This window comes from Bos grunniens, chromosome 28, assembly GCF_055505025.1.
Source record: "Bos grunniens cultivar Pamir isolate PY7600 chromosome 28, Bosgru_T2T1.0, whole genome shotgun sequence".
In the NCBI taxonomy this organism is placed as follows: domain Eukaryota; kingdom Metazoa; phylum Chordata; class Mammalia; order Artiodactyla; family Bovidae; genus Bos; species Bos grunniens.
Window position 1 is genome coordinate 18,768,101 of NC_141192.1, and position 24,019 is coordinate 18,792,119.

At 55.7% G+C, this 24,019-nt stretch overlaps 1 protein-coding gene across 2 annotated transcripts in view; it reads right to left on the reverse strand.

The window, feature by feature from the left end:
- Positions 1–3,557: 3,557 nt before the first annotated feature.
- Positions 3,558–24,019, reverse strand: part of UNC5B (unc-5 netrin receptor B) — a 90,945-nt gene continuing 70,483 nt past the window's right edge. The window contains exons 3-17 of one of the 2 annotated variants that reach the window (XM_086382190.1): positions 20,520–20,663; positions 19,957–20,060; positions 18,505–18,685; positions 17,635–17,802; positions 16,760–16,924; positions 16,513–16,545; positions 14,470–14,664; positions 13,741–14,130; positions 13,042–13,129; positions 12,037–12,205; positions 11,675–11,908; positions 9,673–9,822; positions 8,926–9,090; positions 7,663–7,844; positions 3,558–7,170 (exon numbers count right to left, since the gene is read on the reverse strand). In XM_086382190.1, the coding sequence (XP_086238316.1) occupies positions 7,005–7,170; positions 7,663–7,844; positions 8,926–9,090; positions 9,673–9,822; positions 11,675–11,908; positions 12,037–12,205; positions 13,042–13,129; positions 13,741–14,130; positions 14,470–14,664; positions 16,513–16,545; positions 16,760–16,924; positions 17,635–17,802; positions 18,505–18,685; positions 19,957–20,060; positions 20,520–20,663 (2,534 nt within the window). In that variant the 3' untranslated portion in view covers positions 3,558–7,004. The remainder of the gene's footprint in view (positions 7,171–7,662; positions 7,845–8,925; positions 9,091–9,672; positions 9,823–11,674; positions 11,909–12,036; positions 12,206–13,041; positions 13,130–13,740; positions 14,131–14,469; positions 14,665–16,512; positions 16,546–16,759; positions 16,925–17,634; positions 17,803–18,504; positions 18,686–19,956; positions 20,061–20,519; positions 20,664–24,019) is intronic. The other variant, XM_086382191.1, reaches the window with a different exon arrangement.

Sequence of the window (24,019 nt, forward strand, 5' to 3'; positions counted from 1 at the left end):
CTTTGTAAGAAGTTTCATTAAAAAAAAAAAAAAGTTGCTGCCGACTTTTGCCTAAAAGCATCTTCCACAAAATGCATAATTGAGAAACTGATTCAGAGACACCAACCCTAGCGTTTTAAAACATAAAGTCTTTGTGGAAACTCCAGGCTGAATTGGAGCTTCTGTGGTCCCCTTGCCCATCTGTATCCCCTCGGCATGGCTCTGGGGGCAGTGTGTGCTGCCCGGACCTGGTACCCAGCGGTGACGGCCCCTGTGCCCAGTGAGATGTGCAGCAGCATGGGGCCACTCCCTGCCCCACCACTTGTTTTGAAATATCAGGTCCTGGCGGTTCCTAATCTCGAGCGCCTCCTGTCCTTGTAACGATGGTCGAGGGCAGGGATCATGGTTAGAAACGGCAACCTGTCGGGAAAGGTCACTAGACCACCCCCGCGTCCATTTGGAGAAGGCTGGGGTTTTGGTGTGAGATTCGTGTACCTGGTGCAGGAGGAGGCAACTGGTTTGATGGCAGCTTTTTGGATGAAGTGACAAGGGTGGAGGTTGAGAGGAAAGAAGATATCCGCAAGTCGGAAGCTGGGAGTGGTTGGCAGAGGCAGTAGAGAGGGGAGGGCAAGGGGGAGGTGCAGAGAGCTGGCAGCACAGCCCCCAGTGGCCTGTAGAGGGCGCTCCCAGGGACTTAGTTAAACGTGGTTGGAGTTCCAAGATGGATGGGTTGAGCCTTAGCAACCAAAATGAATATGTCTTAATAACTGCAAGGGAGAGAAAAGTTAGGGACCTCCGTGGAGACATCGTTAAGGGAGTTTGCTATCCAGCGGGAAAGATGGTGTCAACAAAATGAATATCTGAGCAGTTATTGGAAAAATAAAACTAGTTCATGTTTATACCTTGAGGGGTTGAGACTCTTGGATCAAACCCATTATATTTAAATATTTACATGTACAAATATATGTGTGCATATGCATAGATCTCCCTGAGGGGATATATAAGAAAAGTAACAATCGCCTCTATGGGGGGAGGACTGAGAATGGGGAGGGTGGCAGGGGAGGGGTGAGGCAGGAGGAGGTGGGGTATCTACTTTTCACCTATTATTTTGTACCTTAATTTTTAAACCATAGGCATTACAGCGTTTTGAATTAAAATGGGCAAAGTTTCCAAAATTTGCCAAACAGAAATGGATGAAGGCTTCCCGAGTCTGATCTTAAGCTGTCAGTTGGGGTTGGAATGGACTTTCTCTCCTTCTGGCCCCCAGTGAAGGAAGGGGCAACTGGTGAAAGCTGAACCCAGAAACCCTTCCAGGGCAACAGCAGGTGGCCTGAAGATCATGCCTGTGCCAGGTTGGCTGGCATGTGCCTTGTCACCTTGCCGCTCTGCTCTAGAGCATCTCACTGGGGCCACTCGGTTACTAGAGCAGAACTGGCCCATCTTCTGCCTGCTCCTGGTTTTCCATCATCCCCCCTGGGACAGTGATAGAGGAGGGCCCAGGGGGGTGGGGCTGTCACCTCCCTTCCCCCAATTACAGAACCACACCAGCCAGAGAAAACTTAAGAGAGCAGCAGGTCTAAGGCTGCCATTTCACGGATGGGGAAACTGAGGCTTGGGAAGGAAAAGTGACCCCACAACATCAGGACCAGAATCCAGGTCCCCTGCCTCCCAGGCTGGAACTCTTTGCACCCCACCAAGGGGCAGGTGGCCATCAAGGCCTTCCTGCTTAGGTGATGGGATACACTTAGGGGTTTTAAATGGGTGACTCCTGGGGGGACTGCAGATAACCTACCTGCCCATGGGGGCTACTTCCCACCCTCTCCCTGGGCTGCTGCCCACCTCAGGCTATACCCTCTTTCCCCTTGTACACACTCACAGACACACACACAAATATGATGGCTCTAAGTACTCCTGGACGTCAGGAGAGGATGACAGTCTAGTCGTAGGTCTATGCGTGTGTATGTGTATGTGCCTTGTTTATCCCGCCTTCCCTACTAGGCCATAAGCCCCCGGAGGACCCAGCCCACAGGTGCTCCCAACCCCCAGGGGGACAGCCAGGCCATCCTTGGCACACACCTCAGAGCCACAGGTCCCTGCAAGTCAGAGCTGTCAGGACCCTTCAGGGCATGAAAGGTTTAGAAAAGGGTCCCATAATAGATAATAAATAAAGACCTACTGTATAGCACAGGGAACTCCACTCAATACTCTATAAGGGCCTGTACAGGACAAGATTCTGAAAAAGAATGGATATATGTATAACTTATTCACTTTGCTGTATGCCTGAAACTAACACAACATTGTAAATCAACTATGCTGCAATAAAAACTTTAAATATAAACATAAAAAGTATCCCATGGCCAAATACATGTAGTACACCCTATATTATGAGACCAGCATCTTCACACAGGCCTTCTCAGAGCCTTTAATGTGCTATGACTCTCTACCACGAAGCCAGAGGGTGCTCTCATCCCAGAATTCAGAGATCACAGAATTCATCTGCAGAATAGGCAATGAGTGCTGGAAAATGCTGGGACCAGACTCAACTCACACAGGGAGACCTGAAGTCTACAGGGCAGAGGGGTTCAGGGCTGCTGTGGTTGTATGGCACCTTTGTGCAAATTAGAAAAAAAAATCCCTTGAGACATTTTCATCTATGAGTGAGTCAGTGAGTGAAGTTGCTCAGTCGTGTCCGACTCTTTGCGACCCCATGGACTGTAGCCCACAAGGCTCCTCCATCCATGGGATCCTCCAGACAAGAATTCTGGAGTGGATTGCCATTTCCTTCTCCAGGGGATCTTCCCAACCCAGGGATCGAACCCAGGTCTCCCGCATTGCAGGCAGGCGCTTTAACCTCTGAGCCACCAGGGAAGCCCATTTTTTTTTTTCATCTATAGGAAAATTAATACCAACATATTGATGTTATTAGAACAATGCCCTTTACTGCCCTCTGCTGGAAATATCTCATAGTATAATAAATACATAAATCTTCAATCTGAGTGGGAAAGGCACCACCTTCCCCCTTAGATAGGGCTTTCTTGTTCAGTATGTAAGCTGCCCAACCATCATGGCAGCCATGGGTCCAAAGTCACACAAGCCCAGCCTGCCCATCATTCCCTTTCTGCTGGCAGGATTTTGTCTCAGGTGAGTGCTCTCAACTGACCTCGGCCCAGTTGGAAAACACGCGTCTGAATGCCTCACAGGCAGACAAGGACGCTGAGGGCTTCACCTCTGTTATTCCTCCCACTCATCACCTAGCCCACGACAGGCTCACAAGACTGACCCTGAGCACATCCCACAAATGCTTACACACTGAGAGCACTGGCTGGGGAGCAGGGGCTGCGATCAGAGTCAGCATGGCCTCCAGCTTGCTGCGTGACCACGGGGAAGCTCTCAGTCCTCTCTGGGCCGCTTTTCCCTTGTATAAAATTAGGCAGTTGCACTTGATCATTTCCAGGAGCTCAGAGAGCTCTGGCAATGACCCCTTGACCCCAAACTCATGGAATTTTGAGAAAAGCAGGAAGATCATTCCCAACTGCTGACAGAAAGGCAGTCAAAAAGACAGCAGACTACAACCTGAATTTTTTATTAGACTAGGAAATATAATTTATTTCATAAAAATTAATTTTGTTACAATAGGAATGCTAAATGTTATTTACAGGTTGTAGTACAGAATAAACAGAGGTGGGACTGGGGCCAGCCCGGCAGCCCTCGGGCATATAACCATGTCCACTGCCCAGGCGGGTGGTACAGCCCTTGGCCCGCAGGAGAGCTGCTCCCTGCACCCAGGCTCCTGGTCACCTCTCCCCAGAGGGCCTGTTACGGGAACTGGCTCAGCTGCCTGGTTGCTGGGGGAAGGAGACCAGAGGGCCCTGGAGCATCCAGGAGAGGGGAGGGCCCCTCTGGAGCCCAGAACCCTGCGAGAGAAGGCAGAGGAGAGGCACGTAGAAGAGACACCGACTGACCCTGTGTACTCAGAGGGCAACCTCCAGGCGGCCCAGTGGACTCGAGTAGGGCACACACGCACACACGGGTGGGGACACGTTCCCGGAGAGGCACGCTGATGTGCCCACAGATAGAAGCACATGCATACACGCACAGATGTGCCAGCACACCCCAGAGACGAGAGACGTCAACACAGCGCGTAGGCCCTGCAGCGGCACTTAATCTGTGGCTCTCAAGGTACTCGGGCTGCGTGGGGCTGCCTCTCAGGCCTGAATAAGCCGAGAGACCTCCATGCCACCCCGAGGCGGGCAGTCTGCAGACACAGTCACAGTAGCCCAAGCAGATTGATGGTGCCAGCAAATCCTTTCCAGGCTTTTCTTACAAAGCTGGACAGTTTGAGCCCTCCCAGGAGGCTTTAGCCAATTGGTTCTATGCTCCAGGCCCTGGTACACAATTTCTGGAAATCAGGTCAGAAATGGCACCTGGGTGGCTGGCCTGGCCTCATCCAACAAGAGCTCCGGTCCTGGGGCTAAGGAAGCAGGTTTCTCAGGGTAGGGCAGGGAGGAGGAGCAGGGAGAGAGGAGAGGAAGGGAGGAGAGGAGGGAAGGGAGGGAGGAGGGGCAGGGAGGAGGGCCATGGCAGACCACGGTCAACTTCAACCCACCAGGATTCACCTCAGAAGCCTAGAATGATGTATCAGAGACCAAAGGGCCTCAGACAGCAGTTGTGGAGCCTTCTGGGTCTAAAAAGGAAAAGAGGCCTTGAGAAGGCAGTCAGATGCCTTAAGTCACAGAGAGGCCTCATAGCAAAGCTGGAGCTTGAATGCTGGTCCTTGGACTCCAGACTGCCCTCATGTGACCACACAGGCCCACACGGCTCAGACTAGGAGTGGGCAGGGAGACTGAGCCTGAGGCGGACAGCCCCTTCGGCAGGGAAGGCTCGCTGCTTTTGTTGAAGCAACGTCCACACAGGCACTGGGATAAAAGTAAAAGGCTGTGGTCTCAGCCTCAGGGGCTTGAGCCTGATGCAGGCCTGGCCCCTTGAGCAGCCTTGATAAAAAGGAACCTCTCTCAAACCCAGCAGGCCCTCGATGGCCGGCCGGCAGCCTGATCCCCAGGGCGCTGGGGGGCGGTAAAAATCTCTGTCCCCACATGCCCCCGAGTACATGGCTGGGACGCCAGGCTTAGGACACTGGCTGGGACTACAGCCCCCTAACCTGCTTTTCTCCCAGGAGATCAGACTTTCAAAGGCCAGGATATGCCCAGGCTGGTGCCAGCAGCTGCTCCTGGACCTGCTGGGGCAAGCCCTGGGGTGAGTGCCCAGAGCTGGCACTTGCTTTGGCCTGGGTGCCCATGAGGAGAGGCCTTTGATGTGGCCTCTGTGCCAGCTCAAGAGTCTGGTTCCACCTATCACCAGACGGCTGGAAAGGGACCTTGATGGCCCCTCGGAACCTCCTGGAACAGGCAGGCTGGAGAGGGGGTGCCACACCCCGCCCCCCACCCTGCTGGTCAAAGCTTCTTTCAGACTCTCCCAGACAGCAGAAGGTGTGAGAAGAGGGTTGCAGGGAAGTGCCTGGGGAGATCAGAGCTGGGAAAATGGCCCTCCACCCCTCCTCCTCCACTCCGGGCAGGTGTGCAAAGTACAGCCAGACCAGCCGCCTCCCTGCCTCCCATGCCACCCACAGGGCTGGCTGCTCACATGTTCCTCAAAGCCACACCAACCCCAGGAGCTCAGGCTTCTGAAGCAGGAGAGCCTGTCCTATCCTCCCCTTCTGTTTTACAGAAGGGGAAATGGAAGGGAATCTGCTAGGGAAGGGCAGATCCTGGATTCCTGGGCATTAAGAGAAGGCCCACCTGCTCCAGCCCACCTGGCCTAGAGGCTGGGGTGTCCCAGCTGGCCCCGCCTTGGGGTAGGGGAAGAGAGGTGTCCACAGGGGATTTTCATCCCTGACTCCTTTCTCTGTGAGGACCCTCTCTGGGCCATGCCCCCTCTCCAGGAGCCCCCAGATCATAGTACTCCCTGGCTGGGCTGGCCCACCCACATTTTCCATCCCAGGTCCTTTTAATCTGGATTCCTGGGAACCTGGAGGAGCCATGGGGGCACCTGCCTGGGGCTGTGAGAGGGAGGCAGGACCCCACCCCACACCAGACCTCAGGCCTCCTTGGCTTTACTGATTCAGCATCTGTTTAAGATTTCAGAAACACGGGACCACGGCTCAGACCTCATCTGACCCTGTAGAAGTGCGGAAGCTGAGGGCTTGTTAGAATTTAGTCTAAGATGGAATCATTAGCAGCAAAGGGTTTCCTATTCAGTCTCTCTCTCCCTGATTCTCTCTCTTACACACATACACACGCACAGGCTGCTGGCCAGAATCACGAGCACGCCCACACCCACACTCAAGAAAAGCGTTTTCTATTTTTGTGTGTTATTTTTTCATTTTCTTTTTTTTCTTAAAAAGAACTTATCCAAATATCTGGATAATAAATCATTTGCGTTTCCTAAGAAACTGGGTTTTCTTTTCCCTTGTGGTTTTGGTGTTTTTCTTTTTTTTTTTTTTTTTTGAGCCTTACTAGTGGTTGGAAGCTTTCTTTCTTTCCTTTTCCTTTTCACGTATGGACAGGAGAAAGCAGTTTCTCTGAATTGTACTTGACTCTTCAAAGAGGAAAACGGTGTGAATGGAGATGGAGGAGGGAGAATCAATGACTGAGGAAGAGAATAAAGAACACAACTAAAACAGATGCCCCGAGACTTCCCGGGGCTGAGGCTGGGAGGGCCACCTCCTTGCTCCCCTAGCTGCCTCCAGAGGGCCTGGCCCCTCCCGCTTCCTGCACAGAGGTCTGAGGTCAGGAGAGACAGCATGGGGTGGAGAAGGACCGCTGAGTCCTCCCAACAACGAAGTCCATGGATCTCCTAAGGCTGGTTGTGGTCTGCAGGTGGGGCAAGGAGCGGGGGAGGAGGAGGAGGGGCGACTCTGGCTGTGAGCTCGGGGGCAGAGGAGGCCCAATGGCCCCCCAGGAGGCTTCCCCGGGCCTGCCTGTGCCCGCCTCCTGCTGGTCCCTCCCAGCCCACAGGTGCAGGTCAGCTCAGCACTCCCCGTCGGTGGCCATGGCCACCAGCATCTCACTCTTGCCCATCTCCTCCAAGGCACTCGCCAGGCTGTTGAGGTCCCCATCGTCCTGCTGCAGAGCTTCCCAAAGGTCCAGGATCACACCCGTGGGGCTTGCTTTGGTGGCAAAGTAGTTCAGGTACCTGACGGAGGGAAGGAGAAGAACCCTGGGCTCCCCAGACGCTCATCCCCTCCCAGGGGCGGTGGGTTGAGGGGCCCCTGGGAGGACCTCCCCAGAGCACCGGGACTGTGGGCTCTGGACCCCCACAATCCTGGGTCTGAGTCCCAGCCCCTCTGCTTGCAGGCTGTATGGCCCCAGGCCATACACTGCTCTTTGAGCCCCAGTGAGGGTGACTATTGCCATTATATTTATCCAGCATTTTAAGCTCTCCAGAAGAGTTCTGACACCAGGATGGATTCTGTCACCCAGCAAGCATTTCCAGAACACCTGATGTCCTGGGCACAAGGCTGCTGCTGCTGATCACACCTGGCTGGTATCCTGGCTCCACCTGTTCTCACGGGCTGGCATCTGAGCATGATGCTCTTCAAGGAACTACTATCAGGCTGCCTGCCCTGTGGGACACCGGGAGGGGGGCGGCTGTGGTCCCAGCCTGGTAGACCATCCCCACACTCACCGGTCCATGGACAGCTTCTGTGCCAATAGCCGCCAGTCATTGCCACGTGAGTTGGGGGCATCTAGGCTGTTGCATATCTTCTGGCGGATGGACAGGGGGATCTTGAAGGCGTAGGGTCCCAGTTGGGTGGTGACCACACTGCTGGGGGCAGAGCAGAGGGCGTCTAGGGAGCCAGCAGGCGTCTGGAAGGACAGGAAGCAAGGGTGAGATGGGGAGAGGGCTCCCTGTGTGCGATGCCACTAGGCATCTGTCCCTCCAGCCTCCCTGCCCAGGGACTGTGAGCTCGGGTAGACTCTGGCATCTCTCTGTGCTCTGGGTGGGCTCCAGCTGCTCAAAGGCCCCTGGAAGGTGAGCTCTCCAGGACCCGGGTGGCACACCCTTCCCCAGCCTCAGGGCACATGCTAATGCATGGCCCCAGCCAATGCTCATGCTGTCTCGTGATTACAAAGCCACGAGGGCCTCAGCCACAGTCTCACCCACATGGACCCACTTTTACACAAGCAAAAATGAAGTCTAGAAAGGGGAAGTGACTATCCATGGTCACGTGGTGAGTCAGTGACAGGGCTGGGTCTAGACTGCATCCAGCACCCTCTCCACTGCACTGCAGGGAGGCCCGGCACTGTCCCCCGGGTGCCTCGGGTTTTATAAACCTCAGTCTGGGTTATAGTGCTGGAGAACTGCAATCTGCGTTATCATGGAGATACAAGAGCCACGATCCCTGCCCGCCATTAAATCTTTTTTCTCATCTCCCAGGTGGGGATCCTCGTATCTGTCTCTCTGGTGGTTGTGAAGATCTGGTGAGATTTGGTACAGGTCAGGCCCAGGCTTGCACTCAGTAAGTCACAGCTGTTGGCCAAGAGTGAGCACATTCCAGCTCAGACATGGGAGGTGAGGGGTTTCCCAGGTGGTGCCAGTGGTAAAGAACCCACCTGCCAATGCAGGAGACGTAAGAGATGCGGGTTCAATCCCTGGGCTGGGAAGATCCCCTGGAGGAGGGCATGACAACCCACTCCAGTATTCTTGCCTGGAGAATCCCATAGACCGAGGAGCCTGGCAGGCTACAGTCCATGGGGTCACAAAGAGTCAGACACGACTGAAGCGACTGAGCACGCACGTTGGCCAAAAATGAGCACGTCCCAGCTCAGACATGGGAGGTGAGGGCACAGTTCTGTGGGAGGTGGCCCTTCGCCCAGATGAGGGGGAGCCTCGGGTCTGCGCCCTGTAGCGCCCAGCCCCACGGGGTGTCCGCGCTCTGGCCCTCACCTCTGCCAGCGTGGTATGCAGCTGGAATATCTGGCCCTCCCCCTCCACCTGCCGCACGCAGATCTTGCAGGTGAGCTCCGTGGAGGCCAGGCTGTGCCTCTCCAGCGTGAAGGTGCAGTGCAGGGCCTTCTGGCTGCCACTCCAAATGTGACAGAAGGGGATCTCCTGGGGGAGGCAGCCAGGGTTAAGGAGGTGAGGCCAGCTGGCCCTGCCCTCAGGGAATGGAGGCGTGGGCAGGGAAGGGGGCCAGCTCAGGGAAGGCTAGGACCTTCCCATCCAGGTAGGCAGAGAAGAGGAGCTGGGCAAGGGCCCTCCAACTGAGAAAGGGAACATACAGGCAAGAAGGCAAGAAGGCACGAGTCTGAGTATATGACTGTGTGTGTATGTGTGTGTGTGTGTGTGTGTGTACTTATGTGTGTGACTCTGTGGGACTGGGAAGCCTTGTGGACTCAATAGTTTCACACAGATGGGCATGGGCAGAGGGATGTGACCATCAGAGATTAGTCTGGACAATCTGGCAGGCATGAATGCTCTTAGAGATGGTACGACCTCTTTAAAGATAATGTATACAGATAGTGTGTGTGGAGTGTATGACCGGGGTACCAGGGGAGAAAGAGAGAGACACAAGGGTGGGTGTGGGGACCAAGGCTGCAGGACAGAGAGGGAAGGTGGGGAGATGGGATAGGTCATCTCTGGGCAGCCCCTGCCCCAGCTCCACCCCTCCCCCTCCTTTGGCCCAGCCCTCACCTGGTACTTGGCCAGCAGCTTGCTCCTCCAGTGGGCATGGGGGATGTCGTGGAGGGAGAGGCGCAGGTTATGGTAACTGTCCTTAAACAGCAAGGGTTTTGGCTCCTCCACTAGGTAGCCACCCAGGGTCCGTTCCAGCTCGAGTACCTCCTGTGGGCCAGGGAGCAATGAGAAAGGGGAGCCCATCACATTGGGCCAACAGGCTCTTTCTCGCTGCAGGTTTGAGACTTGGGGACACATGCGGACAGAGGGAACCAGGCTGTAACATTGAGAGCAGGGTCCATCTGAGGCACAGGAATGGACATTTGGTAAGTGCTCAAAGAAAACTTACTGAGTGGGTGGATGCATGGGTGGATAGACAGAAAAATGGATTAATAAATGGACAGATAGTGGGACAAGTGGATGGATGAATGGATTTATAGGTGACCAAATAGACACATGGATGGCTTAATAGACGGACTGACAAATGGATGGGTGGATAGATACAGACAGACAAAATGATGTTTAGATGAAAATACAAATGGATGGGTGTGTAAACAGAAGGTCAGATGGAAGAAAAGATAAATGGATGGGTGAGTGATGGCTGGATGACTGCATGGATGGACAGAGACTGAATAAACAAAGAATGACATCAAACCAACATGGGCCACTTCCCTCTTGATCTCCATCCTATTCTCTGACCATAACTGGATGTTAGCCAGTGCCCTAGTACCAAGAGATCCAGGCCCTCTAACCCATTATGGGCCTCCTGGAATTTCAGGTCAGCCTGGTCTCAGGAGGACACTCTCTCCCACGAGGCCTTTGCACCTGTGTTGCATCAGTCCGCAACTTGGAGTCTGAGACAAGTCACATGAGACCGGGAAGCTAAGGAGCTGGAAGAGCCCACAGACCAGGGGTGGAAGAAAGCCACAGGAAGGGAGGAGGCTTCACAGAGCCGGGAGACGGAAAGATGGAAAAGGAAGAGGGGTTGAAACAGGGCCAAGCGTCTGTGCTCTCCCACTGTTTGTCAGGATGAGACAGAGGTCCTGGGAGCCGGCGGGAGCGTGAGCAGAGAATGGACAGGGTCTTAGAGGCTCGGGAGACAGGGAGGTACCAACACCTGCTGTTATCAGGTTGCAGGTGCTAAAATCCTTCTCTCTCTACCTGCCCTGAACCCCTCCTCATCTGCCATGGCCCCCCCTCACTCAGGGGCACTATCCACAGTTCTGCACACACTAGGAGCTTGGTTGTCAGTCCTGACCCTTCCTTACTTCCCCTTACTCTTTCCATTGGTCACTGCTTCTGTCCATTCTACTAAAAACTAAACAGAGTTTAGCCCCCTTGCCTGCCTGTTGTCCAGGGTCCAGCTCAAGGTCTGGCTGCAGCCTCCCAGTCGTTTGCCTATCCATCCCCACAGTGTAGCTTTCAAGAGAGCCCCTGTGAATAGGTGTCCACCAGGTCTCTGCCCCCACCCACTGGCTGGCTTCCAAATTCCTTGGCATGACCCCAAGGCTTTCGGGAGGCCGAGCCCTGCCATCTCTCGAGCCCCGCCTCTCATACCCCAGCACGCTTTGGCACACAGAACACCACACTTGCCTCTGCATAAACTTCTCTGTCTCCCGGAATGCCCTTCTCCCTTCTCTTCCTGGAGCTCCCACCTGTCCTTGGGAGCTTAGGGCTAAGGTCAGCTCTGAGAAGGCCCCAACGACCAAGCCCCGCCAGCCCGCATCCCCAGGCTGATGCTCCCGCAGCCCTGCATCAGTGATCCTCAGGTCTGGCTCCACCTCTAGCCCGCAGCTCGGTGAGGGCAGAACTGTGCCCGACTCATCTCTGTATCGCCAGTTTTGCCATTTCAATGTTTGAGGAATGAAGGAATGACTGGATGAGGCTGAGGGTGGTGGAGGGTGCCTGGCGGGTGCCATGATCCCGGGGAGGGAGTACTGGAAGGTACCATGCACGGGCTGGCTGTGGGCGAGGCACCCGCAGTGTGGGGCCTGTGCTGGCGCCCATGGTCTGGCCTTACCTTCAGTGCTACAGGCGTGTCCTCTAGGCAGTAGACTCTGAGGCTGTACTCCAGGGAGGTGCAGAGGGCCGGGGCAAAGATGGCCAGCTGGAGCCGCTTGACTGCCGAGCGGGAGTAAGACTCACCCGTGAACACATAGGTGCCCAGCTGGTCCAGCAGGATGTGGCAGGACCTGGCCTCCAGCTGGCAGTAGCAAGGGGTATTCAGGGTCTCCTCATCCAGGGTCACCACTTCCTGTAGGGTCACGGAGAGGGGGTGGTGAAGTGGCCGGGTCAGCCAAGGCCCTGGAGGGGGTCCATCCAGGTTGGGCCAGGATGAAAGGGGCTTTCAGATCCCAAGGTCCCCCAGCCTTGCCTCCTCACCTCCCAGTGGCCCTGGTGGGCCTGGGTCTTGAGCTGGAAAATCCAGTTGCCGGCACTGACTTCTGCGCAGTGGGGCACCGTGAGGATGACGGGGTGGCATAGCAGGAGGCCCGTGGGCCCGCAGGTCACTGCGGGGCTCAATACTGTCTGGGTCCCTTCTGAAAGCGGGCTGGGGCAAGGTGGAGGGGAGAGGGAGGCAGTGAGGAAGTGGGGCTGGGCTCCCCCCGCCCTGGCTGCTGGGGTGAGAGAAGGCAGTTCTGTACCCCTGGGGCTCCCAGAGTTAAGGAAAAATGGCACAGGCCTTGAAATCATTTCTATATTTTTGCTATTACATCACAACATTCTCGTAGCCAAATCTTTGCTCCCATTTTCAAAGGTTCTGCACTCTGCAGATGCTGTGGATAGGTACTGCTAAAAAGCCCTCTGGAAAACTGGTACCCATCCACACTCCCACCAACGCGCCATGGGAAGGCTGTGTTCCCACACTCTTGCCAGCATGAAGGTACTATGGCATTTGAAAATATCTTTGCAAATTCATGAGCAGGGAAACTTCCGGCGCCTCATAGCTCTTTCTTTTACTATTTCTTTGATTTCAAATTAAGTCAAACATTTTCTCATAACCTACTGGCCACTGTGTGACTGCGTGCATGGATCTGTATGTATGACAGTGTGTGTGTGAATCACTCGTTCATATCCTTTGCCCATTTTTGTACTGAGATATTCAGTTTTTCTTACTGGTCTCCCAAACCTCTTCATATAGTTAGGATATTAGCTCTTTGTCATATTGTAGCCAGCTGGTCATCTGGCTTTCAGTTTTATGATTTGTTGAGCTGGTTTTGCATGACTTAAATGGGAACAAATATCGAGCAATGTCTTCCTTGGAGAACTGTCTCTGGTCTTGGCACTGGGCTTAGAAGGGGATATACTTGAGCCCCAGGTGGGCAAGCAGCAGGGAGACAGGCCAAGCAGGGGGCAGCCAGGCTGGAGCTGGGTCTCTCTACTCACAGAGTGTTTTCTGCCTTGTTGATGAGGAGGTACATCTCGTAGAACTTGCCCTGGGGGATGGCTCCATTGGGCACCAGCAGGCTGACCCCTAGCGGGAGAGAGAGGTCAGTAGGGAGGGGCTAGGAGTCCAGGAGCTTAGCACAGGGGATGGGGGGTTGGCCTCCCGCTTGGAATAGGGAAAAAAAGACATCTTCTGAGATCCTGGTGGTCACCAGCAAGGCATGGGGAGAGCGGTTGGGTGCCAGGAAAGGCCAGGTCACTGACCGCAGCGGGGCTGTCCAGAGGGACCGCACAGGGGAGGCATTGCAATGGGATATAGAGATAGGCCAAAGTCCTGGAGGCTGAAAGGGTGGTTCCAGCCCCAGCCTAGCTCAGGGTATGACACGGGGAAACTCATCTGCTGGCTGTGCAACCTGAGCTGGGCGGCCCTGTCTTTTCAACAGCACCCTTACATGGCAGTATTCTTTCCCACTTACTCGAGAGTGAAATTGAGGTTTAGAGAGTTCCCCTCCCCTAGCGAGGCAGAGGCAGGCCTGGACCCCAGGTCTTCATTTTATCATCACTTTATCCCTTTGGGCCTCACTTCCCATGTCTGTGAAATGGGACCAGGAAGTCCTATTTTCGGCTGGGTGAGTGTTGGACTACCTAGAGGGGAACATGCCGAGGCCAGGCTGACAGGCAAGCAGAGCAGGGACCCACCTGTGCCGGGGATGCTGAGCCTCCCGCCCAGGCAGCCAAAGGTGCCACTGACACTGCTCCCCGGGTCACGGGGCACGCCCAGGAGCTGCTGGGAGCCGAGGCTGGCACTGCGCAGGTGCAGGAAGTGGGTGTCCCGGGCAAAGTCACCAGGGTACGTGCCGGGAGGCAGGACTCCCAGCAGGTCGGCGCCGTCTGCCAGGCCTGGCCCAGAGCCAGTGGTGCCGGAGCTGTAGACCTTGATCTTGAGGTTGGGCAGTGGGTCCAGCAGTGGCGAGTTGGTCATGGGGATCTTGTCAGCTGAGTCCTGCAGGGCGTACTTTGGCCCGCGGTAGATGCTGGTGCTGGCAGTGAGGTCAGGAGGCACGGATGGGTGCAGGAGCTGTGGGTTGTCTGCAGGGCGGGGCTGCAGTCAGACTCAGCCTGTGGTGCCTCCCTGGCCCCATCCCACCCTCTGCTACTGTTGGGGGCCCTTCTTTTACAAAATCCCACCCAAATTCCAGCTCTGAAAGGTTCCACTGCCAACTAAGGCAGGAAGCTTACGGACTTGCCACCTGAGTTATTTCTTCTCTTTCCTGCATCGCTTTCATCCATACTTGTCCAATGTTCCTTATTTAAAAAAACTCTAGAGAAACCTCAGGAGGGAATCAGGCACCTCTGCTCTGGTCTGGCTGCCAAGCCCCCTGGGGACCCTGCCTGCACCCACCACCCCAGGTGTCCCCAGGTCCTTACTGGGCCTTGCAGTCTTGAAGTTGACTGGGTGGAAGCCGCCGGTGAGGGCGGCGGATGAGTCGGTGATGTCGGTGTCAAAGTCCCGGCAGTTGCGGCGGTACACCACCACCGCCACCACTATGAGGACAGCCACCACCACGAAGATGGACACCACGAGGCCCGCATACAGCGCCATGTCCCCCGAGGTCTCCAGGACTGTGGGGACAGGAGGGCTGAATGAGGGGCAGGGGGCAGAGACCCAGGCCTTGGGGGAGCCAGAGACTCCCTTGGTCCCCGGGGAGAGGCAGGGCCTGGGATAGACTGGCGCTGTCCTAGGTTTAAATCTGAGCTCTGCCAGACAGGCTGGTGACCTCAGGCAAGCCTTGAACCTCTCTGAGCATCAGTCTCTATAAGTTTACCGATCTAAATGCCCCTGTCCCCATGCTCTGCTTCCTTCCCAGTGTAGTAAGGAGAGGCACAGGCACTCTTGAGGTGGACACTTACAAGAGTGAAGTCACTGCTCTCTGCTCAGGAGGTGACAGGGCCTGTGGCTCAAAATCAGGGGGCCACAGAGTGTCCTGTCCAAGGTGGGAGTAAACCCAGGGCCTCACTTGCAGCCTGCAGCAATCTCCGTAGGACCCAAGGTCCTGGTTCCCAGAAATCTCTGCAAGTAGCCACTCTGAGCTCATTTCCATTCTGGGCTGAGGGCGGGAGGGGGAGGGGAAGCAGGAGGAGGAGAATGAGATGCATGGTGATGGATGGAGAGGAGGGAAGGGAAGGGAGAGCTAGAAGGGAAGGAAGGGGCTCAGGGAGGCAACCCCAGGTTACACTCCCCACCCCAGACAGGCTGCTAGGCTGGAGGACACCCCGCCCTGGACAGTGGGCAGGGCAGGCTGCTGCACAGCTCGAATCAGCTCCACACGGCCAGGCAGAGAGGTGTTCTGTCCAGCAGAACTTTCTAGGAAGATGGTGAATCCCATGTCTACGCTGTTTCCCATGACAGCTGCCAGCCACGTGCGGTTATTAAACAACTAAAATGTGGCTGGCTGGGCTGAGGAAAAGTTTTTGGACATATTTATTTTCAGCTAAGATAAATAGAATTTTCAAGCCACACACGTCTAGCGGCTACTATGCTGGACAGCGCAGTAGAGCCAAGACGGCTGCCCCCACCCCACCCCATGTCCTCTGGGAGCTCGGGGAAGGCCCTGTCTACTCTCCCCCAACCCCCAGGGGCCCTCAGAGAGGGAGGCCAGCTTTCCTGCCTGAACTGGGGGGAGGCCTGAGCTTCAGCAAGGTCAGGCAGGGCCCTCAGCCCTGAGGTTTGGCTGATTCCATCACCTGCTAGACCTCCATCTCTCCTCATTCTTGGGCTCCCATCTCTCTGGGGACTCTGCCTCATCACGTCATCACTATCATGGGGGGTGGTCACTTGCCTGGTGATTTACAATATCTAATCAGTCACCAGTCTGCCCCCGCTGTGAGCTGCATTCAGGGCCTCACTACTGATTTTATAATTCTGGAATTATTTGGAAATTGTGGCTTAATTACCACAGGCCAATCTGCCCAAGCTGCAGCACAGCCCCGGGGGGCTGGCGCAGGGCAGCGGGTGTCCCAGGGACCCAGGAGGTGTCCGTTGGCTGCTGGGGGGAACAGTGAGAGGCACTGGGAGGGGTAGGTGTGGGCTTGCCTGCTGGCCCCACCCCGCAGAGGAAAACCGAGGGGTGGGGCTCGGAGCAGAAGCTCTAGCCAAATATTTAGGTTCCAATCCTAACTGGATCCTTGGGTAAGTCCCTTCTCTCTGAGACTCAGTTTCTTCTCCTAAATGCGAAGGTCAAGACAGTCCCTGGGGGCCCTTCTTTCAGCTTAGGGTCTGCCTGTCTGACGGTGATGGAGACCATGCCACATGCAGGGTTGGGCGCCGGGAACCCCACAGAGCTTGTAGGGGGGCACCTTCAACTCTCCCTGCCCCTTGCCCTGCCCTGCACTCCACCCCTTGAAAAAACCGGTCAAGGAAAACCAGGGGTCCCCCCAGAGGAAAGAGGACAGCCATGAAATGGGACTTACGGTGGCTTTTGGGGTCACTTAGAGTTTTCTTATCTGTCGAGGGAAATAAAGGGAAAGAAAGACAATGACACAGATGACGGAGAGGGTGGTAGAGAGGGTGCTGGGAGATGCGTGGATGAGATGAGAGCCGGGCGGGCGGGCAGGGCCCCAAGGGACTGCTTCACTGCAGGCCAGGCGGTGGGGGCTGGGCGGGGGGCTTCTCTGGCTCCAGAGCCACCACCCTGGGCCCCGCCCTCTGAAGACTCACTTTGCACGCACAGCCCATCAGTGCAGTTCTTGGAGTCGAGCAGGGTCCCACTGCAGTCCCGGCCTCCGTTCTGGGGTGGGGGTGCCATGCACTCGCGGCTGCGCCAGTGCGCACACTCGGTGCTACAGGCTGACCACTTGCTCCACTCCGTCCACCCTCCGTCAACTGTGGGGACACAGCGTGTGGTCCATGGGGACGTGGGCACGCACGGGCGCCTGCACACACGATTACATGTGCACAACACAGCAGAGCACGCACACACAGAGTACAGCAGGGGAAGAGGAGTCCAAGACATACACAGGCCGCCCGGAGAAATCACACCACGGGCCAGATGAGAGTCAGGGAGCTCAGGTGGGCAAAGGTAGCTCCAGACACACACATAAGATCACCGGCGCAGACTCGCACAGGGTTCAACAGAGGCACAAACCCAGGCGAAAAACACCACACATTCACATAAACACGCCACCAGAGAGAGAGAGCACAGACCCACTGATGGGGATACAGAGCGAGACACAAGGAAAAGAGGACTGCAGCAAGACGGCGGTCAGCGGCCAGGTGTGCCGAGCAGTCAAGGGCAGGAGCACAGGCACTCTGACGCCGGGTGCCTCTGGGACCCTGGCCTGGGGGCTGACACGGAGAACCCCCAGCCCAGAGGGCAGGGAGCCTACCCCCAAGAGCCTCTGCCTCCGTCTCTCCCACAGCACAGGGCGGAACAAGAGGTCAGAGGTCACAGCACCTGGTCCAGCAGGGTCAGCCAGCCGTGGGTCCCAGGACAAGCCCAGAAGGGGAGAAGTCAGTGGTCCTGACTCTGTGACCCCACAGCACAGAAGGCAGGGCTGGGCGCGAGTGCGGTGCCACCTGGCTTGTGGCCTTACCTGGGCACACGGTGGTGCAGGCAGTCTTCTGGAAGGCCTGGCCCTCGCAGAAGGCACCTCCGTTGAGCGGGGCAGGGTTGGTGCAGGTCCGCGTGCGCTTCTGCCAGCCGCGGCCACAGCGGTTAGAGCAGGGCGACCACTCTGCCCAGCTGGACCAGCCACCATTCACTGCGAGGGTAGTAGGTGTCACCCAGCTGGCCTGGCTCTTCACCCTGTGGGGCCCCCAGGCCCCACCCCACAGCCCTGAGGAGGCCCCTCTGCTGGGGACTGGCCCTCTGGAGTTGGACCCCCTCTGCCATCAAGGCTGGGGACTCAGACACCGGAGGGTTGCATTCAGCACCAGACGGCAACCAATGACTCCCTGCCTTTCTGTACAATGGCAAGTAGAGGTCCAGAGAGGGCTGGCACCCTGGGTCTCCCCGTGAGGAATAGGGGGAGGTCTATAACTGGAGCTACAACACTCATCTCAGCTGTGGCTCCGCCCCCCCACCCAAGGGGACAGCAAGGAATTGCTGAGCGGCCCGAGCAGCAGTCCCGAACTCTGCTAGAATAATACGCTTGGGGATGGGGATCCCAAGTGGGCCCTGCCTCAGCCCCGACTCCCAGAGAACTGGGTCTTCTTCAGGGACAAGCAAAGGGCTTGAGAAGGGGCGAGTGCTCCTGGCTGGGGGCCCAGGAGTGCCTGGCCTCACCACTAAATTTGCTGTGTGACCTTGGAGAAGCTACCTCTCCTCTCTTGGGCCTCCTCCTCACCACCTGTTCACCAGGTGCTGGCTTTTGGGTAGAACAGGGTCAGGTGGGCTATACTGCCCCAGGTCCCCGCCCACCTCCACCACGTGTCCCCTCCCCACCGCCCACTCTGGGCCACACCGTAGACAATGATGGTGGCCGTGGTGCTGCGGCGCTTTGCCACGATGTTCTTGGCCACGCAGGTGTAGTTGGCCGTGTCCGACAGGCGGGCCTGGCGGATGATGAGGTTGTGGTCGATGGTGAGCAGGAAGTTGGTGTCCTGGGTGGGGTCGATGACGTCCTCATTCTTGAGCCATTCCACCTGCAGGGGAGGGGTTGGGGGTGTGAGGGCCCAGTGCCTGATCCCTGCACCCCAGAGTGTGGGCCCTCTGCAGGGGGTTGGTGGGGAAGGCCGAGCTAAACAGGACAGTTCTATCCCTGTCCAAGCTTGGTGGTGACCCAGGATGCAGGGCCTCTACAGGCCAGGCACTGTGCTGGGCACTGCAGAACACAGTGGTTAAGATGACCACCCACCAGCTGGCAGCCTTGGGAAGGGACTTCCACTCAGCCCCAGTTTCATCAACTATAAGTTGATATTCAGTAGCACTATCCAAAGGGCTACTGTGAGGATGAAATGAATCCGTATGTAGAAAGTGTGGAGCACATGCCTGGCTCACAGTAAGTACTAAATAAATGCGTGTCTTCATCATTAACTCTGTAAACCGACTCCCTTAGTCAGGGTAAGAGATCTGGCAGGTGATTAAAAACAGGGTCCCCATTTTAGCAGCTCTGGGTGTGCAAATCCCAGCTCCGCCACTCACTAGCTGGGTGACCCTGGTTGACCGCTTCCCTTGGCCCAGTGCTGTGCTCCCAGCCATAAGATGGGATGACGTGGTTGCCATGAGGACTATTCTGCCAGGTGCTGGGCACATGTGGGAGCCCCACGAGGCTACCTGTCATGAAGGGAGTCTGAGCTCATTTCCAGATGGAGGCCTGGGCTGGGGGCAGTGACTAGAGCCAAGATTCTGATGTCTGATTCTGAGCTGGAAGTCCAGGGGACCATCTTCCCCAACCCTGTGCTACTAAGGTCCCTGGCGGCAAAGCTGAGATGTTTCCCCATGCCCTGCTCTGACTCCAGGACCACCAGTACGGCCAGTGGGAGAGAGGAAGCAGGTCTGGGATACAAGCAGGGCAGTGAGGGGACAGGAGGGCATCACCCAGGGACGCACATGTGGTACCAGAAGGTGTGATGAGCTCAGACACACGCATTGTGAGACTCTTTGGTCTCCATAAAGCTGGGTTCTTGGGTTCTGGGAGACGGTGTGTGCAGCCACTTCCCTTGCAGGAGACCGAGCCTGGGGTCAGCCCAAGGAGTCCTGGGGGTTCCTTCCCCAGTTCTGCCCCATCCATGAGGTTAGATGATGCCTGGGGAGGGCCCAGCTGGGATCTGGGATGTGCCGAGTTCTAAAGAGATGGCAGTTCTTTCCTCTGTAAAATGGGAGGGCTCTGGGAGGCTGAGTTACCGTGGCTGGTGGTAAATACCACACCTGGGTGGCCTCTGCCATGCCCAGTATTCCCCATGTCCTCACTCACCTCAGCCACAGGCACCCCCTCTGGTGGGCGGCACTGCAGGAGAACTTCATGGTCCAGGGGCACTTCCTTGCCCAGAGGCTCCTGATCAAAGTTCTTGCGCAGGTCTGGGAGAAGGGAAAGGGTTCCAAGGCACCGTCAGGCCAGGGCCGGGAGGAGGCCAGTCAGGCAGAGCTGGATCCTGAAGTGTTCCCTTCTAGCCACGAGGTGGCAGTGCACACCAAGGAAATTTTACCAGGACTCCTGGCCTTTACCAGGGGAATCTCTTCTCCAAGACAGGGGCCTTACCAGGTGGACTGAGGGGAACAAAGTTCCCTCCCTAGCTCTGGGATCCTATGCACATGATGACTAGGGAAGCTGATGGGTTTGTTATATAAATAAGTAGGTAAAAAGGGGCCATTAGAAATTCTGGCACCAAAGGTGGCACAGGCTCTGGGTCTTGGAGCCTTCTTCTGAGCTGGTGGCCCCTGTGCCCTCATGTCTGTGTGTAGAACTCTCCCTCCAGGATCCATGGGGAAAGGGGAAAGGGCCCAAGGGAACGGGGTTGGGGCGTCCAGGCAGCGTACATGCGATGCGGACGTAGGCCCGGCGACTCTTGGTGGTGCCTGCAGAGCTCCAGGCTACACACTGGCACCAGTAATCCTCCAGCCCGAACAGCTCCTCTACCTGCTGCCGCGACACCTCGATCTGCACCTCTCGCACCTGCAGGCCTGGGAGGAGGAGAGAGATGCCGTTGGTGGGGGGGCAGGAGACACAGGATATGGGACCATGATATCCTGTGTCCTTTTCACCCCTCCCCACCCTCCAGTCCTGGGGGCTCCTCTCCCACTGCCTCCCGTTTCCCTTTTTCTCATCTCTTCTGCTTCGAGCCTGGCCCAAGCCACCACCACAGCTCACCTGGAAACAATAATGGCTAACCCAAGCCCTCTGCCCTCATTCAATCCACTTGCCACCCTGCAGACAATGTGTGCTCTTTGAAAGGTCCAAGTGGCATCCATCCCCCTGCTATGTCCCTGTCATCCTGGTGTAAAGACCCCGACCCTCCACGTGGCCTCCAGGCCCTGTAAGATCTATCCACTGCAGCCTCACTGGGCGTCTCTGAGGGCCTCATGCTCCCCCAGCCTCTCTAGTCACAGGGCCTTTGCACATGCAGTCCTTTGCCTGGGACTCTTCTTCTGTCCTTTCTGCGTCCAGTGAACTCCCAGTGACCATCCGCTTTGCGCTAGGTCTCGCTTCGGAGGGCAGCCCCTCAATGCTGGCCCACCCCCACCAGCTCTCAGAGAGCCACTCAGCACTCCCATAGGTGCACTGGACACTGGTCTGCAGAGTTATCACTCCCCACCCAGCCCGATTCCCTCATGGCACTACCATGGTCTGAAACGGCATTATTTATTGCCATGTTCATGTAGGAACTGTATCTCCTGCAGGAGAATGAGGTGGGGCTTTGCCCTGTTCACTGCTGTGGCCCAGGGTCTGAGACAGTCAGCGAGCTCAACCAATATGAGGTAAGCGTGTGATCTCTGGCCATTGCTCAGGAGACTGTAGGGCTGAAGCTAAGAGGAGGCCCCTTTTCCTGGGAACCCTCCAATCTCTCAATGGCTCCTTGTTGGGGCCCGAGGGGTTCCCTGGATAACTGGGTGCACTAGCACACACAAAAGGAATCATTTACTCTTTTGCCTTCACTCCCTCAATGACAAAATGCTCTACGTTCAAGTAAGGGATGAAGCCTCCTGGATGAGGGTGTCCATCTGAAGCTCCTCCCAAAGCCTGTGAAAGAACTGAGACTGCCTCCTCCAGGAAGCCCTCCCTGACTGCCCTGTCTCTCCTCCTTGACATCTGGTATCTCAGTTCATCCTCTCCTGGTTGCACGTGGGTTCTGATAAGCCCCTCGAGGGCAGGAATGTTGAGTGTACACCTTGTGGTACCATGGCATGCTGGTTAGGTGGAGGACTGGACAGGTTCTTGACAGGTTTGAATCCTAGCCCCACCCTCACTCCCCATCTGTGTGACCTTAGCTAAGTTATGGATACTTAGCCTCTCCAAACCTTGGTTCCCTCATCAGAGTAAAACACTCAAGGTAAATTCTAAATGAGTCATGGCAATTACAGCACCCAGACCAGGCTGGACACACATCTACTCTGGCAGCTCATATGGATCTCATTCAATTCTAGGGAGAAATTGAAACGCAGAGATGGTAGGTGGCAGGCCCAAAGTCCCACAGCAAGTTGCCAGCAAAGCTGAGATCAGCTACTAGGCATCTTGCCCCAGTTAGAGCTCTGCCTGGTAATAAATGATACCTCTCTGGACCTCTCCCAGTGAAATCATTGCCTTAACTCTCCTGCATCCTAAGCGAGGGGGGCCCTTACACTGGGAGTTGAGGCAGTAAGGAATCCCCTCCTGATGGCAGGGGATCTAAGTTGGGGGTGGGGGCTGGGAGTTTGCTAGCAGGGAGCACCAGGAGGGAAGAGGCTTCTTGCAGAAGGTTTTGTGGGGGGTTGGGGGGGTACGGTGCCTGGCCCACAAGCAGCAGGGGCTGCCTGGAGTGCTTGCTCCCGAGAGATGCTGCACGGTCTGGGGTAGGAGAGTGGGCTCTGCCCTTTACTTGCCAGGCTGTGGGCCTGGAGGAATGGCCTCTCTCAAGGGGGCCATCCATCCAGAAGGTTTCAGGAGCACCACCTTGGCAGTGGTCACCAGCAGGCAGACAGGAGGCTAGGGGCCTTCAGTCTTTCCGGACTTGGGCCCAGATGAGGTGTCCCCCAGCACGACAGACAGTGCCTGACCAGGACACCCAGGGTTGGGCTGCCTGCCTCAATCTGGAGTGAGCTAACGGGTGGGCTTGCCCTGCCTCTGTCGGCCCCCTCTGTCATCCTCTGTGTTTCCAGGGCTTCAGAGAGGGCCAGGGAGGGCCAGGGGTGGGAGCAGGAGGAACCAGCCGCAGTGCTGCCAAGGGTGTGGCCTGCTGGACCATTGTCCATTCTTTGTAGCTAACGGGGACAACGGTGCCTTGATTTCTAGGATGGGCAGGGCTTGTGTGCCTGGCAGCCGGGGACTAAGAGCCACCCTGTTACCAGCAGTCACAGGGTCTGAGAGGGGCCCCAGCAGGATACGCTGTCTCCTTGCTCTTCAGGGCCAGAGGGGGTCGGGGGACAGAGGAGTAATAACAAGTTTCCAGAGGAAAGAGGCCAACAAAAACCCAGAAGGAAGATGGAGGGAATGGGCATTTATTAAGCACCCGCCGAGCCCCGGCAGCGTGCTCAATGCTGTGCAGGCACCACCTTGCTCCAGCCTCACTAGGACCTTCTGTTAATATCCCAGTTTATCAGGAGAGGAACTGAGGCACAGAGAGGTTGAATGACTTCCTCACGGTCACACAGCCAGAGCATGGAGGCAGCTGGGACACAGGTTATTTTTGCTTTTTAAAAATTCTTCTTTTAACTTTAAGATTTTGGGTGAGAATGGGATTCCAAATCTAACTTTTTAAATTCTTGAGATTCTTTAAAAAATTTTGGTAAAATATACATAACCTACAACTTACCATTTTAACCAATTTTTAGGATATAGTGTTGAGTGGCATGAAGTACATTCTGGGGTATGATTTTAAGCCTGAATGGTTCTGAAATGTCAGCTTTTCATAGAAAAATAGAAGTTGAAAAAGGAGAGAGAATGACAGAGAGTATGTCAGGGGAGAGACACAAGAATGAAAAAAGAGAGAGACACAAAAAAAGAGAGAGAGATAAAGAAAAAAGACAATGTGTAAAATATAGAACTAACGAGAATCTGTAGTACAGCTCAGGGAGCTCTACTCAGTGCTCTGTGGTGACCTAAATGGGAAGGAAATCCAAAAAAGAGGGGATATATGTATACATATAACTGATTCACTTTGCTATACAGTAGAAACTAACACATTATAAAGCAATTATACTCCAATAAAAGTTAATTAAAGAAGAAAAGGCAGACACAAAAGGAGACAGGGATGAGAAGGGAGAGGCAGAAGAGACAGAAGGAAGGAGGGAAGGGATGAATAAGGAGGAGAAAGAAAAGGTCAGGGAAGAGAGGTTAAAAATGA